This window comes from Saccoglossus kowalevskii, chromosome 6, assembly GCF_978046115.1.
Source record: "Saccoglossus kowalevskii chromosome 6, keSacKowa6.1, whole genome shotgun sequence".
Classification (NCBI taxonomy): Eukaryota; Metazoa; Hemichordata; class Enteropneusta; family Harrimaniidae; genus Saccoglossus; species Saccoglossus kowalevskii.
This window is the reverse complement of record NC_140646.1, coordinates 17,466,696-17,484,101: the sequence shown is the minus strand read 5'-3', so window position 1 is coordinate 17,484,101 and position 17,406 is coordinate 17,466,696. Positions and strand designations below refer to the sequence as shown.

The window sequence follows — 17,406 nt, the reverse complement described above, 5'->3', positions numbered from 1 at the left end:
AAGTTATCAACTGACGAACCCATCTTGAACACCTCCTAGAATCACCGGATGTGCCTTCGGGTGGAACGGAGCAAAGGACCATTATAGATATAGCGTCTACAAATGCACTGACTGCAATATATCTTTCCCTGTCGACATGAGGCAACCTGCAGCTCGACTAAGCAAGAAAAGTTCATGCAGAATGATGTCGCACATCAGGGAGAGACAAGGTATATGTGAGACGGCAGACGACAAGATTCTAGAGATGACAGAAGCAAAAATCCCATAATAGAGAAATACGAAACAGTAGAAAATAAGGACAATATTTATATGTACAGGGATATAGTTATGTATAGTATAGGTTGTAATATTACAGTAATTCAATTGAAATCACATCAAAGTATCATTATGTCTATTAGTATAGAAGATACTAAAATATATATATATACATTGTCATCATTTTTCAAGTCTGACTACAAAAATGGAGTGGAGCAAAGTATTTAGCCAACTTCAGTTCGTATACACATTTCAAGGTTCAAATAAAAATTAAATTAAATTAATATAAATAGTAGTACCAGAACATACAAAAAATACTTGGAATGGGTGGATGTACAAACAGGCAGACGAATTACAATGCAAAAGGACAAGAGTGCCTGTGGCCAGAACTTACATAAGAAACAAGAGGCAGAAGTAACAATCGTGACATTAAGAAAAGACAGTACAATGTAAAAATAAATGTTTTTGTTTACCAAGGATCATTTATTTAAATGTATTTTGACAAACTGACAATACATTTTGTCTGTGGGAAAAACCCGAAGAGACGGCACAGTTTGAATGCACCAGATCTTTCAGGAGAGGCGTAACAGTGTACTTTTTTTTCAGGTATGTGATCATGTGCATCACTTTATATACAGGAAAGCAAGTAGGGGTAATTTTAATTTTCAGACACTCCCCTCCCGCTCTTATGTGGTTTGAAATATTTGTAGCAGCAGGAATAGTAGTAAAATGGTCCTATCACTGTCACTTAACATGCATTACTAATATATCAACACGGCTTGATTCCGGATAATTTCAGAGCAGGGACCCCTTGACAATATGAAATGTCAAAAGGGGACACGTTGCCCGTTTCAACACATATTTTACAGACACTTGGGGTGATTCATATATGGAATGAGTTATGTGCAATCAGTGACATTATTCATTTTCAATGTCAAATCCTTTTTGTTATCATCTACATTATTTCTACTTATTGTTTCAATGTATGAAGCGTTTAGTTGTCATTTTTTGTCGTGTCTTTCAGATTTCTCATCAACCATAGTCTGTATATGAATTAATATGGTAGAAATCTAAGAGACTGTACAAGAACGTTAATCATCTTGGTTTTGAAATGTTAGACGTCTATATTTATCAATGTAGCATTGTTTCAACTGTGCTCTGAAATTTGGTTAAATGTAATAATCCGTTAATAAGAGTTGTAAATATTGCCATGTTTTAATTGTGACTCATATTTATCATTAAATAGTTTGTTTTAATACACATATTGCACGAAGCCCCTTCAATTGCTAAAGTGGCACTATGTTTTTTTATTGCCAAATCTTTGAATCCGATAACATTACTACGTTATCTGCGAAAAGTGAGCATTTCACATTAGTATAATCCAAACTATCTTATATTGAGTTTACAAAAATATCTGAAATATCAATTACGTACATATTACATCCATGTATGATACACTACTTGAATTAAATGATTGTGTGTAAACCTGGCTGGTCTTGACATGCCTTTAGATCGAATTAATAACATCAGTGTTCGCATCATTGTTAGTAGAGTAAGTATTGCGGTCTTGTGGTTGGCATTCTTACCCGACATGACATTCATTCATCTTGTATCGGATCATCAAACAAGTACTTGTCCATATTGATAGATATTGCTCTGGGACAGGATTAATTAGAACAAAAAAAACAACCGCTCGGCCATTAGTAATCCGATCTGGAAAACAAAATGGTCACCTTCAAGGTTCCATAATGTCCAGTGTATATACCAAATTTTAACAAAATCCATCTGTAAACAGCCGATATCCGGTTCCGGAATGCCAGAAAAGCTTGATTTCAAAAATTGCCGTCATTCGATCATCTTGAATCAGATCGTGGAACAAATTGATATGCGGATGTATGTGTGAAATTTGAATGCAATCTGTTAAGGGATGTCTAAAGTATAGATCCGGATGCACTGACGCACGCACAGACATGCACAGAGGTCAATCCATAAGTACCCGTTTTCAGACAGTATCCGAACGGGGACTAATTAATCATGGCACAAAACGTCACGTAATATGCTAATCATTTTATTTATGATATCTCTAGAAGAATATCAATGACATTAGTAAAAAGCGCATCACTGAGACCATATGACATATGTTAAAAAGAGCACTTCCCATTTTTCCTAAATCCAGCATGGACAAACCTTAAGCTTGCAGTAAGATGATTAGTGGTTCTGAAAGAAAATATTTAAGAGCATTTAATGCCATATTTTTTTCTAATTATAGTACAAAAATACATGTTACATATATTTTATTCATTTCAGTCGCCAAGCACTTTAGCTTTAAACAAACTAACAGCCACGTGTCCAATCACAATTTTGAAAGTCAGGTGTACCAGTTCATATTAGTAAAATCGTAAAACTCCATACCAAATATGGTCACGTAGCATCATATTGGTATGGAAAAACGCATGTTGTTAGTCTGGCGTCTGCGAAAGCGTTTAAAGATACCAATAAACTGTTTGACCGGCCAGGTAAATATGTGTTAAGTAGTCGTTTAATGCACCACAATTCTCGAAGTACGTCGTGTTTGAAAACAAATCCTCTCAATAACTGGAATACTTAAACACGGTCGAGTGATTCACTTCTTTGGGTTTGAGTGACCTTTATGTGCTACTTTTGCAACCATGGTACTCCCTGAATAGATGCGTCGTGTGTCTGTGAACGATAAGATCAGGGTATTTTATTCATTGACTCATCGTAAATATAATGTATATCTCCAGTACTGATCATGTCAGACACAGGTACAATTTTTACTCGTTCATTAAGGGTTATTGCACAGTTACATTCAACAATCGAACGTGTAATGTTCAAGTTAAATTCCTACTTCGAATGTAATATTGGCCTGTTGTTGTTGTTGTTGTTGTTGTAGCATTCATATAAACAATTTATTTTCACAGCTGTATTGTATGAATTAATCAAACCCCTAGTTGGGCCTGACAGTATAACATATGCAAATGAGGAAGATGGCAAACGCCGTCGCCATGACTATGATCAATTATTCAGTTATGATGCAATTAAGAACTACTACAGCAGGTTTTATGAGGTAAAACATATTTTGTGTTATTACAGCGGGCGCAACAGTGCAATGTTCGTGATTTTAACTTTAATGTTGGAAAGTAAAGTACATTTGCATATCGAAAATCTCACTGTATTGACGGGCGTGTTTGAATTTGAAATTAAACTATATGCTTATATTCATATAATAATTCAAGTGTAGAATACTTGTATGATTCACCATACTCAATATATATATCCCATTCGAAAATAGTTTGTCCACTGTCCGTGTTTGAATTTGAGCAGTTTTCACGGCACTCTAGTAATGCGTTGTCTGCAAATTAGTTCCGAAAATTGTCTACATTTGTAATCTTGTGGTGGCGTGGCAAAGATCACAATATTATAATACAAAAAAAGAATATTGTAAATCCCAGGGAAACGTCGTCCATAAAATCAACCGTAACACATGCACAGATCACAATCTGCAACGTGCAAACAGGGGTAAACAGACAATTTGAATATGGACGAAACCATTTCAAACGTCTCGTAATATTTAGTCATGAGTCAATCTTCCTTCTCAACATATGTGGGTAGAAGGTTAAACGTGAGTAAAGGGGGAAATTAAAAACAGCGTATATTATATACGATTTCGTCAATGTAGTATTTATCCCTCAGCACCCGTCGTGAACACGGTTTGTCAAGTGTCTGCTTTTTAAATTGAAATTTTAGAAGGTAAACACAATCGCAGTAACCAAATATCACATGGGATGTTGCAATGGGGGGGGGTAAATGTTTATTTTGAAGCCCGCTGTAATAGTGAATTAAAACAATTAGCCACTAAGATACATACATATATGAGCAATGACAATCTGACTATTAGGATATCTTATTGGGCTTGTCTTCTTACTTGTTATTCTTTTAATTGTTTATTTTATTTTATTTTATTGTGTTAATTTATTTTCTTGATTCCATTTTAGTGAATTTTCTATCTACGAAGGCCCAAATATCTCGAAAACTTTCATAGAATATCTCGTTCGTGAGATCTTAAATATACAGTGTAGTCGACTAATCAGAGAAGTCCTCGTATACATTAATTATTGTATTTGTGCACAGGTGTCGAAGTCAAAACACTGCTGTATATAAAGCCTCCTCTTAATGGCTAGTAAAGTTTGCGAGAGTCGAATGACATCTCCTATCGAAGTTGTTCATTTGGGCTACCACAATCAGACAATTACAAAAAATAAAATTGAGGAATAATAACAGTCATTACGCGGTTATGCATATTGAGCATTTATGATTGAATGAACTTCCACTATTTGAAATTAAACGAACATTTAACTGCTTTATCGCCCTATCAAAATAAATGTGACTTGATATTCTAATGTATATTATATTCTATTGACAGGCTACTGATGCAGTTGTTGCGAAGATTGAATCTCTGCCGTCGGATGAACACGTTAATATAACTGAACACATGTCTCTGTTGGTGTTGAAAGCTCTAAGTCATGCTATGTATGGAGATTTCGTTAAGGATGACGAAAAAGCTATCACCATGTTACGTCACCTTGAAACTGTAAGTACACCAGCAAAATATTAATTACATACAAGTTGTATGTATATACTAAAATTCACTACGTTCAATTACCCACCAAAGACTCTGGTGAGTCAAAATGACTATTTTGAACTGTAGGCATTAATCTGTGATTCAGCCAACGACGGAGAGAGAAATCTAGGTCAGGGGAAGCCCCATGAGCTCAAAATTTTCCTTCACGTAACGAACCACGTGACCGAGGTAATGAGGCGGCGCCATATTGCCTTCCAAATCACTCTAGTTTTTCTCCGCCCGAGTGGGTGGCTCGATAAAAACGGTGCGATCAGTCATCCAAATTTTTTTCCTGGTGATACCAGGTCTCTGCCAAGGGGAGGGGTGTTAGGCCTCCGATTTCGGAGGGGACCAAGCAGGACAGGACATGGGATTTGTAGATTGACATTGTACCCCCCCCCCCCACACACACACACACACTCTGCCAGCCCGGGATCGTCTGTTGGACCCAGTGACGAAGTGGGGCGATTTTGTGCTCAACCCTTTCTGCTGGACCAAGCGCTACCCGATCAAGTGGTGTTTGAGACTGGAGCTAGCAGAGTCTGAAGACAAATCTCATGCCCGACCGGGTCCTTCGGTTCCTCTCGACCCCGGTAACACAAATTTTTGGTTCGGTGGTTCAGTCAGAAACAATTCACGCACTGAGAGCAGAGTGGCGACCCTCAACCTTTGAGTTGTGGACCACTGAAATGCATTTGTTGGTGCCGCCAGCACACTGAAGTCTCAAAGGCGGAATGCACCAGCCTCCTAGACCAGCAGACACAGCCATTGGTGGGACACCACACTGCTACGTGGGATATCCTGCAGTGTCATCTTGCTCTCGTGGCAGGGGCTGTCTCTGTACAGCACGATGCGGTTTTGGCTGTTTTCACTGGGCGCACCACCGCCTCAGTTACACAGACTGGACCAGTCTCGCTGCTTCGGGATTCCACCGACTAGTTGGTACAGGTGAGACCCGTGAGCCAGTTTGGCTTCTGCCAAGGGCAAGCAGAAAGGACCCCAAGCTGAGAAAACATAACAACCAAAGTCGGCACCCACTGGCCAGAAGTAGCCAGGAGGCAAGCACCTTGGCTCTTTTGGGGGAGGGAAGGGTGGCGACGCCCCCCCCCCCTCCAGGAAGAAAGAACCAGCTGGCATATGTTCAGCGGGAAGCAGACTCTGAACCTATCGACTTCTACAGGCCTCAAAGAGTCTCACCTTGGCGGAGGAGAGATCACCCCCGATGTAGAACTGCCAAACTCACATATCTTTGTCTCACAGATTACATGGGTGTATTCCGGCTTGGAGGCAGGGCATAACCAATCCCTGGACTCTCCAGGTGGTTACAAGATCCCGCTGCAATCTCCACCCCCCTGGTATCAGCCCCTGTCCCGGGCGCTACCAGGGGACCCCCGCAAAGCGGAACCAATCTGACAGGAGTTAATCAGTTTGCTTACAACGGACGCTATACACAGGATAGAGGACCCAGCGTCCGGGCTTCTGCTCACAAATGTTGGTGGTTCCAAAGACTACAGGTGGCTGCACCCCGTTCTGGACTTAAGCAGACTAAATCAGTATGTGCTTCCTGGAAACACAGAGCATCGTGTTACTCTCCGTGCTCTGTTTCCACTGGTTAGCTGCTAGATTTGACGATGCTTACCCGCACATACCGATACAACCAGTGACTCCCTCGATTCGCACATTTGGGCCAAGTAGTTGAGTTTGAATGGCTCCATACGTATTCACCAGAGTGTGGAAACAGGTGGTGCTACTGCTGCGCCGGGCGTCAGTACACATCAACCCATACCTAGATGACTGGTTGCTACACAACCCAAACAAAGGGTGGTTAGTCAAACAGTAAGACTAACACAGGATTTACTACACCAGTTGGGCTTCCTAGTAAATCAAATCGAAGTCCCATCCTTAGCCAACACAACATTTTGTGTTCCTGGGCATGGAGTTCGACACAGAGGTGGGCTTGATATGGTCATCACAGGCCCGTTTCCTAAGCAACCTAGCTGAACGCCTAGTCAGTGTTCCCTCTGTGTCCCTCCGAGAACTGATGCGGATCATCAGAATGATGACCTCGTTTTGCAAGGTAGTTCCCCCAAGCCGTGTTACGCAGTCGTCCGGTACAGCACACTTTGTTGCAGCACCGGGCTCACTTACGGGAACTGGAGAGGCGAGTGACACTCTCAGACCAAGCGAGGGATGCCTTGCCCTGGTGGTCGACAATTGCCATCCTCAGGCAGGGGGTTCTCTTGGACCCACTCACCACGGCTATGACTCTGGTAACGAATGCCTCCCTCACAGGTTTGGGAGCGCACCTATTGGACGAACAAGCCTAATAAATATGGCCCCTGCATTGGGTTCAGGACCGCCATATCAACTGGCTCGAACTGAAAGAAGTGCACTTTGCACTGATACACTTTCTACCCATAGTTCGAGACCACAGAATCTTGCTTCGCACGGACAACACAGCGATGGTCTCCTATAGCGACAAGGAGGGGGGACCAGATCCGCATCGTTGTCAGTCCTAGCATAGCAAATCCTCCGTTGGTACCTGGAATACAATGTGGAGCTAACCGCACACCACCTTCCAGGGGTGAGGAACAGTTAAGCGGATGCTCTCTCGTGGCGGCTCTGTCTCTAGAACACGGAGTGGCAGATACCCCAATGAGTAGCCTCCAGACTGTTTCAGCGATGGGACGATCCAAAGTTAGACCTATTCACCACACCCCGGAATGCCAAGCTCCAAACATACACGACACTCCTGCCGACTCCAGGAGCCTTAGCCAGGGACGCTTTGTTGACCCCGTGGACCCACATGGACGTGTACGCCTTTCCTCCCTTCCCACTATTCACCAGGTACTGGAGAACTTTGACAGGAGCTCACCTACACTTTGACGCGGGTGGCGCCCAACGGGCCAGGCAAGGCCTGGTTTCCACTACTGTTGTAAATGTTAGTCGAAAACCAGGGGTGCTTCCGGACTTACCGATCTGCTGTTCCAACCGGTCGGCACACTGCCTTTAAGCCAAGCGGTGTACCACTTACACGCATCAAGGCTCTCAGTTGACTCCAACGTCCTTGACAGGGCGAACAGAGATCTCACCAACACAGCCTAGGTCTCGCAATGACAAACGTACACTGATTGGTGTAGTGGAAGGGAGATAGATCCATGCCATCCCTCTGTTGGCCAGGCAGCTGACTTTTCGTCCATCTGTCCATGAAATGGACTTGTCCTTTCACAGTGTCGTATGACTAATAATAGCAACAGAACTGTGGGTATGCGAAACAGTTTGAGCTGAAACTATGAATCGATAACGTCAGACGCTCATGCTGGACGTTGTAGATATATGCGTTGGTTTAATATGTTATTTATTCATATGAATCACAATCTATGAAATTACGATAACACTCCGGATTGTATAAATAGTCAAAGATTGGTTTATTATTTCAGGTAATGGCCATTTTGAATCAGGACATATCTAAAAATGCTGAAGCTGGACAGAAATTCGCTCAAGGTAATAATTAATTTATGTGATAACAATTCATAGCATTTTGTCGTAAATGCAATGAACAATAACTGTGTGAACATATTTTTATCTTTGAATTTTCTTGTATTTATCTTATATAATTTTGTCAAGCTGATAAATGTATAATACTTGTATGTATTTATTACCACTTCAGCTTATGTAATTTGCAGTACAATTAGACAGATGTCTTCATTAATATTAGTATGCATGATTTTTCCCCTTTCTAATGTGATCAGTGTCTACCTAATTCACTATCCCGGGCTGGTTATTGTCGACATTCCCAAGAGTCGATTGGTACCAGTGATAGCTTTGCTTGCAGTCTAGTCAACCAGATGTGAATAGTACTTGCATGTTATGACTTATGAAGCAACGCTTTTCCCCACCAAGAGAATCGCATCATTCATCCCATGAACATCTTAGTTGAATTTACCTGATCGTCTTGATAATAGGTTGACCTGGCCCTCCAATATGAACAATATGAACAAAAGCTATATTTATTTCATGCTGATGTAGTACTTGTCATATTTTACAGCTTTGAAGGCATGGCATGATTTTATACGTGCCATGATTCAACATCGACGAGATAACCCACCAAGTGATGACGATTGGACTTTTATTGATGTTTTGATGGCAAAATCATCGTCCGAAGAACAACTTTTATCAGATGCTTCAACGTACTTCATTGCAGGCTATCATACTACAGCTTTTTGTAATTCACATTACATATTCTCGTTACTTTTCGTTTGGCCATAAAGAAAAAAATCCTTTTAACCATCTATTTTCGAGTTCTGAATTCTGTGAATCCCTTTAACGATTAAGAATTTTGATTTCTATTTTACACAACAGTGCTCATTTCAAAAATTGATATTATAAATAACGTTTCATTTCTGATAACATTCTTATTATATTTGTAGACACCTATGGTGCTTGCATTGGGTGTTGTACAAACAGATGACGAAATATGGCCTGAGCCTGGAAGGTATACGATATATTGATTGACTAATTTTTAAACAACTGTTAAATTATCACAAGTAGTAACAACTTTCGATTTACTTTTGACAAACCTCACGACAAAATAAATATATAGTGTTCTCTAATGTCGCATACGCAATTTTTAATAAAATATATTTGAAACTTGAGTATTATAGAATATTTGAACTCCTTGGCCCATACAATGAGGCATGAATGTTACTAAGGAACGAGTAATAAAGTAAACCTACAACAAACACACATAATCACCCCCTTCATCCCCACAACAAATATTGTGACTACGACCTTTCAATAGCCGAGCAAATGTTGACTGAATACATGTTATGTGTGTGTAATCAATTGTTATATACAGTAGCTGACGTGTTTTTCTATGCTGAGTTGAATTTGAAAAAAAAAATATTTTAGAGGAAAATCATTAGAAAATTATAGACAGGAAATCAACTATTTGTTGTTATGTGTGCACCTAGTGGCTTCATTTAGGCAACGAAACGTGCTATTATCAAATGCACAAATGAAATGTTCCAGTTGACCTTTGTCTTACAAAATTAACGGTTGGTCTTTCAAGACTCTACCAGACATTATATAACGTTTGGTAATGTTGTATTTTAAATGTTCTGATTGTATATCCTATTTATGACTATTAATTGTTGTATTTTGTAAGCAGTTCAAAATTGTTAATTATTCATTTGCATACTTTTCATTTGCATAAGCTTCGTTCGTTTGTTTCATTTCTCCACTGCGCATGATTATTGTAGCCCAATTGCTTCGTTCTGTTTACATGCACTGTTTACATCGCACGCTGTTCGTGCCCAGTCATTTCTGTTCGGGTTATTTTCATTTTGCTTTCTCGCTATGCCAAGAAGTAAGCGTCGCTCAACATGCTCTGGCTGCCAGCTCGATGTGGAAGCTCACACTTGGGGCAAGCACGGAAAATTCTGCACCGGTCCACCGCCGGAGGAAGAGAATTGCCGTTCACCGAACAGCTCAACTGCCGTCCCTAAGTCGTCTCCTTCCACCTCAAAGCTCCGACGTTACTCGCCCACAATTTCACACGCGGAACCACACGGATATTTTGACGAGTTTTCAGACGGGGATGAAGACGACCAAGCCGAGTTAGCTATTTTGCAGCGCCGGAAACAATCCTTGTTGGCTAGAATCGCGAAGCAAAAATTACAGGCGGAAATCTCTCAGCTAGAACTGGAATTCAAAAGTTGTTCCTTGAACGCACATCCACCAACCACAGGCCTATCACCCACGCGCCAACAGGGCACATCGCCTTCTGATCACCAAATCTCTGACATTTCACTAGCGGAACTACGCAAAATGACGAATCTCCGATCGCAGGTTGATCACGAATTGTCACCATACTTGCAATTGGAGCAAACAAAGGACACGAGGCTGAGAACAAAGGACCAGCCAGTGAGTACATTATTCGCGACAGTCTCGTTAATTCCCCCGGGCATCATGCCGGGAGAAAGTTGCCCGGTTTGAAATCTCCAGAACAGTTTGTTCCATCATTCTTTTCTTCACATGAACTGAAATACGACGACTTATCACTCGAACAATTTCTACAGGGCTACACGCTCTTACTGCAGGACCCATCCATGCCCAAAGCAGAACAAACGGGCCGGTTACGTCTCCTGCACGATTTGTTTGTTAAACTACCATTGTACAAATGGCTCATTGTCCGGAGCTATCATGCGGCAGTGGCTCGTTTAATCGACAATAACAGACGTACATGGGACAGCGATTACTCAGACGTGAAAGAACTGTTTTTTGATTTCTCAGCCAACAAGTTGATATCAGTCACCCAGAAACGGACGACAAGCAACGGCAACAGAAATACCTCCAACCCGGACGGTTCGCCTGTTTTAGTGTGTACATCTTTCAATGAGAAATGTTCTTGCTCATTTGATCCATGCAAATCTAAACACATTTGCAATCATTGCTATGTTACCCGCAATCGTTTTAATAATAACAGCGAAAAGGACTGCAAACAGAAGTCAGGCACGTCCATGTCACCTCTGCAACGCGATAAACCAATCTCCTCGTGACTCCACGTGCAGCCCTCAGACCCCACGTCAACGACTTGAGACCTCCCCATTCGATCAACGCCTATACATGTATCTCTGGACGATAGTGTTATCTCGCTCGATTCGGTTAGCAAAAACATCACTGGGTCTGACCCAACACTTTCAGTCATCACAAGTGTGTCAGGGGGCTCCACACCTACGCCACCAGCAGCTACATCACCGTTGTCACTTACGGACACAGCATTATCCAAGCTCAGCACCACAGTATTCATCGATAATAACAAGTTCAAATCCCTCGCTCTCGCCGGTCAGTCAACAACCACACTGACATCAAGCATGATCAAAGCGCCAACATCGCAGGCGGTCCACAGCGACATCAAATTCGACCCAACACTTCATCACAACACAAGCGGGTCGAGGGCTACACACTCGTCACCGACAACATCATCAACTACAACAACAACAACAACAACTTCTCCATCATCAGCTGATCATTCGTCATCGTCGCCCAGTCCGATCTCTGTGCCGCCAGATCACATTATTTTTAACACTGATGGCAGTATCGCACAGCATTACATTGATTTACATCGCAGTATCTCCGCTTCAGGCCTTTATAACTTTCAAGGTTGTCGAATGCCGGTCTCTTCCGGTCTGAACATTCAGTCTTGGCGCCATTTTCTACGCGATTATGACGACGACATCTGCGACTTCTTAGAATTTGGTTGGCCCATCAACTACTCGCGTGACTTTCTCCCTACTTCGCACGCAACGAATCACACCTCGGCTTTACATTTCGCTGAGCACGTGGACAGTTTTTTGAAATCGGAGCTATCTCTCAGCGCATCCGTTGGACCATTCGACACTCCGCCATTGTCTCGCCCGCTCATTACCTCACCATTAATGACCATGGCTAAGAAGGGCTCATCTTCCCGTCGCGTGGTCGTGGACTTAAATTTTCCAGAAGGCTACTCGGTCAACGACGGCATCCCAGGGGACAGTTACATCGGGATGATTACAAGCTGAGATATCCTACAGTTGATTCCATGTTGGATCGCATCCATACACTTGGTTCCGGTTGCCTCCTTTACAAACGGGACCTCAGCAGGGCATACCGACAAATTTGCGTGGATCCAGGAGACTACCACCTTCTCGGCTATTCTTGGAAAGGGAAATATTACTTCAACGTTTCCCCACCTTTCGGGTTACGCACAGCGGCCTTAATGTGTCAACGGCCAACCAATGCAGTGCGTCACATCCTACGCAACCAAGGGCACGATGTGATCAATTATATCGATGATTTTGGCGGAGCCGAGTTACCAATCAACGCTACTGCGGCTTTTGAGAGTCTAGGAAATCTGCTAATCGAGCTCGGCCTTCAAGAATCCGTGGCTAAAGCATGTGCTCCTGCTACTAGTATGACTTTTCTCGGTTCTGAATTTGACACAGTCAACACGACCATTGACGTACCCGTCACCAAACTCACTCTAATTCATGACGAGCTATCCAACTGGGTCAATCGCTCCTCTTGTTCCCGCACAGAATTACAAAGTCTCATCGGTCTCTTGTCCTATGTCTCGAATTGCATTCGCCCGGGCCGCTTGTTTATTTCCCGCATGCTGTCCACGCTTCGCACATTCACTGCTAAACATTCCCGCACCCGTATTTAGGCAGAGTTTCGCAAAGACCTCTTATGTTGGAAGACATTTTTACAGGACTATAACGGCGTTTCTATCATACACACCCAACCTTGGTCTCCGCCAGACACTGTCGTGTGTACAGACGCATGCCTTTCAGGCTGCGGCGGCATCTCCGTTACCCAGTTCTCCCGCTCACCTTTCCCACAACACATCATCAGCATGGGTCTATCAATGCATTGGAATTGCTTGCAGTCGTGGTCGCACTCAAGCTCTGGTCCCATACTTGGCGCGGGCTTCGCTTGCAAATAACCTCTGACAACACGACAACGGTTGCATTGATCAACTCTCATCGTACCCATTCAGATTTCGAACTCAGCTGTTTGCGGGAGATCGCATACTTCCAAGCACGTTTCGAATTCAATCTCTGGGCTGTACACATCCCTGGTCGGAGCAATGTCGCGGACGCGCCAAGCCGTTCGCATTTATCTGGCATTTACGAGTCTCGTGTGGAAGAGTTACAGTCAAACTTTGGCATCTCAGAAGTCGTTGTACCTCAGGAAACGTTCCAGTTTATTCATCCTTGGTAACTTGTAGCACTTTTCTTTTTCGCTTCTGCAGGTAGTCAAGCTCCGCTCGCCCCTCTGGATTACCAGGCGTCCCGCTCACTCCACTCAGCATTTGCTTCCGGTTCATTGCGCAACATTACAACTCAATGGCGTGCATTCTTCCTTTTCTGCCATTTCTTTCGCATCCAGCCAGTTCCGGCCACAACACGAACGATTATTCGCTACACACAGTTCCTCGCCCGCTCGTTTTCAAGCACAGCATCTATCTACCTCAACGGTGTTTGGCTGCTGCATCTTTTCATCACCGAGACCCCACCTTCACTCGACTCATTCGAACTGCGACTTGTTCTCCGGGGAATACAGCGGATAACTGCGCACCAGCCTCGCCGCAAGTTGCCTATCACATCGGATATCCTTCTTCGAATTCATCGTCTCTTGGACTTTACACGCCCGCTGCACGTTACACTGTGGTCCGCTTTCCTCATCGCATTGTTTTCGTTCCTGCATAAGTCCAACCTGGTGCCCCCTTCAGATACAGCTTTTGACGCCCGCATTCATCTCTTGTGGGGCAGTGTCGGATACAACACCACAGGTTTGATCATTCGTATCACATGGTCCAAAACCATACAGTTCGGTGAACAGGTACTGCACATTCCCATCCTGGCTATCCATGGCTCCGCCCTCTGCCCAGTATCAGCCTACAAGCAGATGGTGGACATGTTGCCAGCACCTTCAGAAGCTGCCCTGTTTCTTGCACCGTCATCTACCGGCAGCCTGCATCCTTTGACCTACCAATCTTTCGTTGGACCTAAACAGCTATTCCAGTCACAGCTTTCGTCGTGGAGGTGCCTCCTTCACATTTCAGTCAGGAGCAGACCCTGAAGCAATTAAAGCGCAAAGCGACTGGCGTTCACAAGCTTACCTGCTCTACATGGAATCCTCAATCGGTCGTCGCCTCAGGACGGCATCATGCATTCGCGCTGCTATCAAGTCTGGCCAAGTCGATCTGACACTTTGAACATTCGCTTTTGGCGGCTTTCATTTTTGGCCTTTTAGTGCTGTATTTCGCTGTATGCCAGAAATGTAATTTTAGATTCAACAGAATAAAACTAACTTTTTATTTTCTTTTGCCGCCAATTCGCTTGCGTCGGGTTTGTTCTTTGCCATTGAATAATTGTTGTATTTTGTAAGCAGTTCAAAATTGTTAATTATTCATTTGCATCATTTTCATTTGCACAAGATTCGTTCGTTTGTTTCATTTCTCCACTGCGCATGATTATTGTAGCCCAATTGCTTCGTTCTGTTTACATGTACTGTTTACATCGCACGCTGTTCGTGCCCAGTCATTTCTGTTCGGGTTATTTTCAAATTTTGTTCTCACGGTCATGCCAACTCGCTTTTCAATCGTTTAGTATTAGTATCACGCTTTGTTTTTTGTTTTTGTTTTTTGAGTGCTCTTTATCGATTTGTCACAGTTCTGTTTTAGGTTCGTTTATTTTGTTTTTTCCCTCAAGCTTTTTGTCTTTTAGTGCTGTATTTCGCTGTATGCCAGAAATGTAATTTTAGATTCAACAGAATAAAACTAACTTTTTATTTGCTTTTGCCGCCAATTCGCTTGCGTCGGGTTTGTTCTTTGCTATTGAATAATTATTGATGCACACAGTAGTGTGGATGCGCACCATAATACCATACGATATCATAAAGTGTATATTTATTTATTTTCTCAGATTCATTCCAGAACGGTTTTTGCCGAAAAATGCCAGTACTCGTCACCCGTTTTCATTCCAACCATTCGGGTTTGCTGGAAAACGAAAATGCCCTGGATATCGTATTGTCTACGCAGAGGGTGCTGTATTCTTAGCTACATTGTGTAGAAAGTTTAAATTTCAAATGGTAGAAGGTCAAACCGTTAAGAGGAAATATGGATTCGTTACCATGCCGAGTAACGATGTTTGGGTTACAGTTACTAAGAGGGAATGATTATGTAAACAGGGTGAATTAACTGTTTATATAATAGTCAGTTGATATATATTCTATTTTATATAATTGTCGTCAAGCTCTTCAAGCTTCACACGTTTTATATATTCCAGAATAATATATACACATTGCCTTTTATAACTGATATACTATTTAGTTTATTTAGTACACGTCAAGTTATTTGATAGTGATTTGATTGTCTATATTTTAAAATAGTTCTTTAGATATAACTAGCTTTTAACAGTCTCAAAATATTGTATTACTAACTTCTGTAAGCTGTTTGACAGAAACAGTTTGTTGTGTACAACCAATCATATACAAGTAAATAAACCTACGACTTTTACTGTACATGACTGATATGATTGATGGATCCAAAGGTGGGTTACATGGGAAGGAACGAATAAGTTGACATGACTCTCATTTACTTCTTTATGATTATATATCATGCGAAATTTATATCGTCTATTGTGTAGATAATTGGATGGTATATTGCCGTGCCTTCTTCAAAGCTAATCGATTTACAAATTCACTGAACTGTGACCATAACCTCCTCTCGAAATGACACCCCATCAATTGAAAACATCATTCCAGTTCGTCTAGCACTAACGTTTCTGACATGGATAAAGGATGGTATATTGTTGTGTCTGTTTCCGAGCTATCACCATAACCTCCTCTCGAAATGACATACGTTTCTGACAGTTAAGAATAACAGAGGAATTGTTGTGTATTGTATACTAGTATACTAGTATACAATGAAGAATGAGTGCTAATAAATGACAAAATGTTTTGAAAATGTGTCGGTGAAAATCAATGCAAGGTACAAACTGATTGGTATATAATGTAAATATTAAGTGTATACGGGTATACATCGCTCCCCCTCTCCCAAGGGTAATGGACACCCTTTTCCTTTCAATTTGAGAGACGGGTTTTCGGACATCCCACGGAGTAAGTGCACAACATGTTATGAGGTCCATGGTGATGAAGATACCAAGGTAGAGGGTAGTGATGATAATATGCAGCAGTTTCAGGCTCAAAGTGATGATGTAAATGACCTGTATAACAGTGTTAATAGTAACAACGATAGTGTGCTTCCTCCTAATCTTTACAGTGGCAGTATAATTCATTGGACGAGGAGCTGGCTGAACCAGAGCACAAAATACTAGAACCACTTTCCTGCATAGACTTGCAGACAAGTTGGAACAGAAGCACACCAGATACTAAACTGGTCTGTTACATAGACATTTGTGTGGATGACGAAAGTTGGAGTACTATCCTTCACTAGACCTGGTCCGAAGTAGAAATATACCAACTTCACCATTTCAAAACATATTCCCCAAAACATTATTGAGCAGACAGAGCAGAGAGACGAATAGCTATGCTAAATGGATTGAACGAAACAAGGATGTTGATAATTATTTCTCAAAAGTCCAGAATATTGAAATGGAAGTTTTCCTGGCATTCTAACAATTATGACATTGACGTAAAATCTGACGCATAAGACAATTGGTCAGGTAACACTGCAATATGAAATGAAACAAATCCTACGTAAAGAATGCCAGAAGTGGTCCAGCTAATATTATCAATACGCACAGTTAATTTGCATAGTCGCGCCAGTATTCCATACTGTGATAACTTGGTTGCAACAGTTCTATCACCTTCACTGCAAGGTGGCGATTAAAGAGACTACAAGTGTTTATCCAGACAAATGCTTTAAGGTGTACAAACTTGCTGACAGCTACACAAATTATGTGACAGGCTATTCATGACAAGCACAGAAAGTTATAAGATAG

At 42.0% G+C, this 17,406-nt stretch overlaps 1 protein-coding gene across 1 annotated transcript; it reads left to right on the top strand.

Moving 5' to 3' along the window:
- Positions 1–136: 136 nt before the first annotated feature.
- Positions 137–15,619, top strand: LOC144359985 (cytochrome P450 20A1-like). The gene is made up of 10 exons (XM_078012884.1): positions 137–209; positions 2,628–2,771; positions 3,198–3,343; positions 4,700–4,867; positions 6,975–7,189; positions 7,480–7,744; positions 8,338–8,401; positions 8,946–9,154; positions 9,328–9,392; positions 15,367–15,619. Exons 1-10 carry the CDS (start codon positions 137–139, stop codon positions 15,617–15,619), a joined length of 1,602 nt encoding a protein of 533 aa, XP_077869010.1.
- Positions 15,620–17,406: the final 1,787 nt, after the last annotated feature.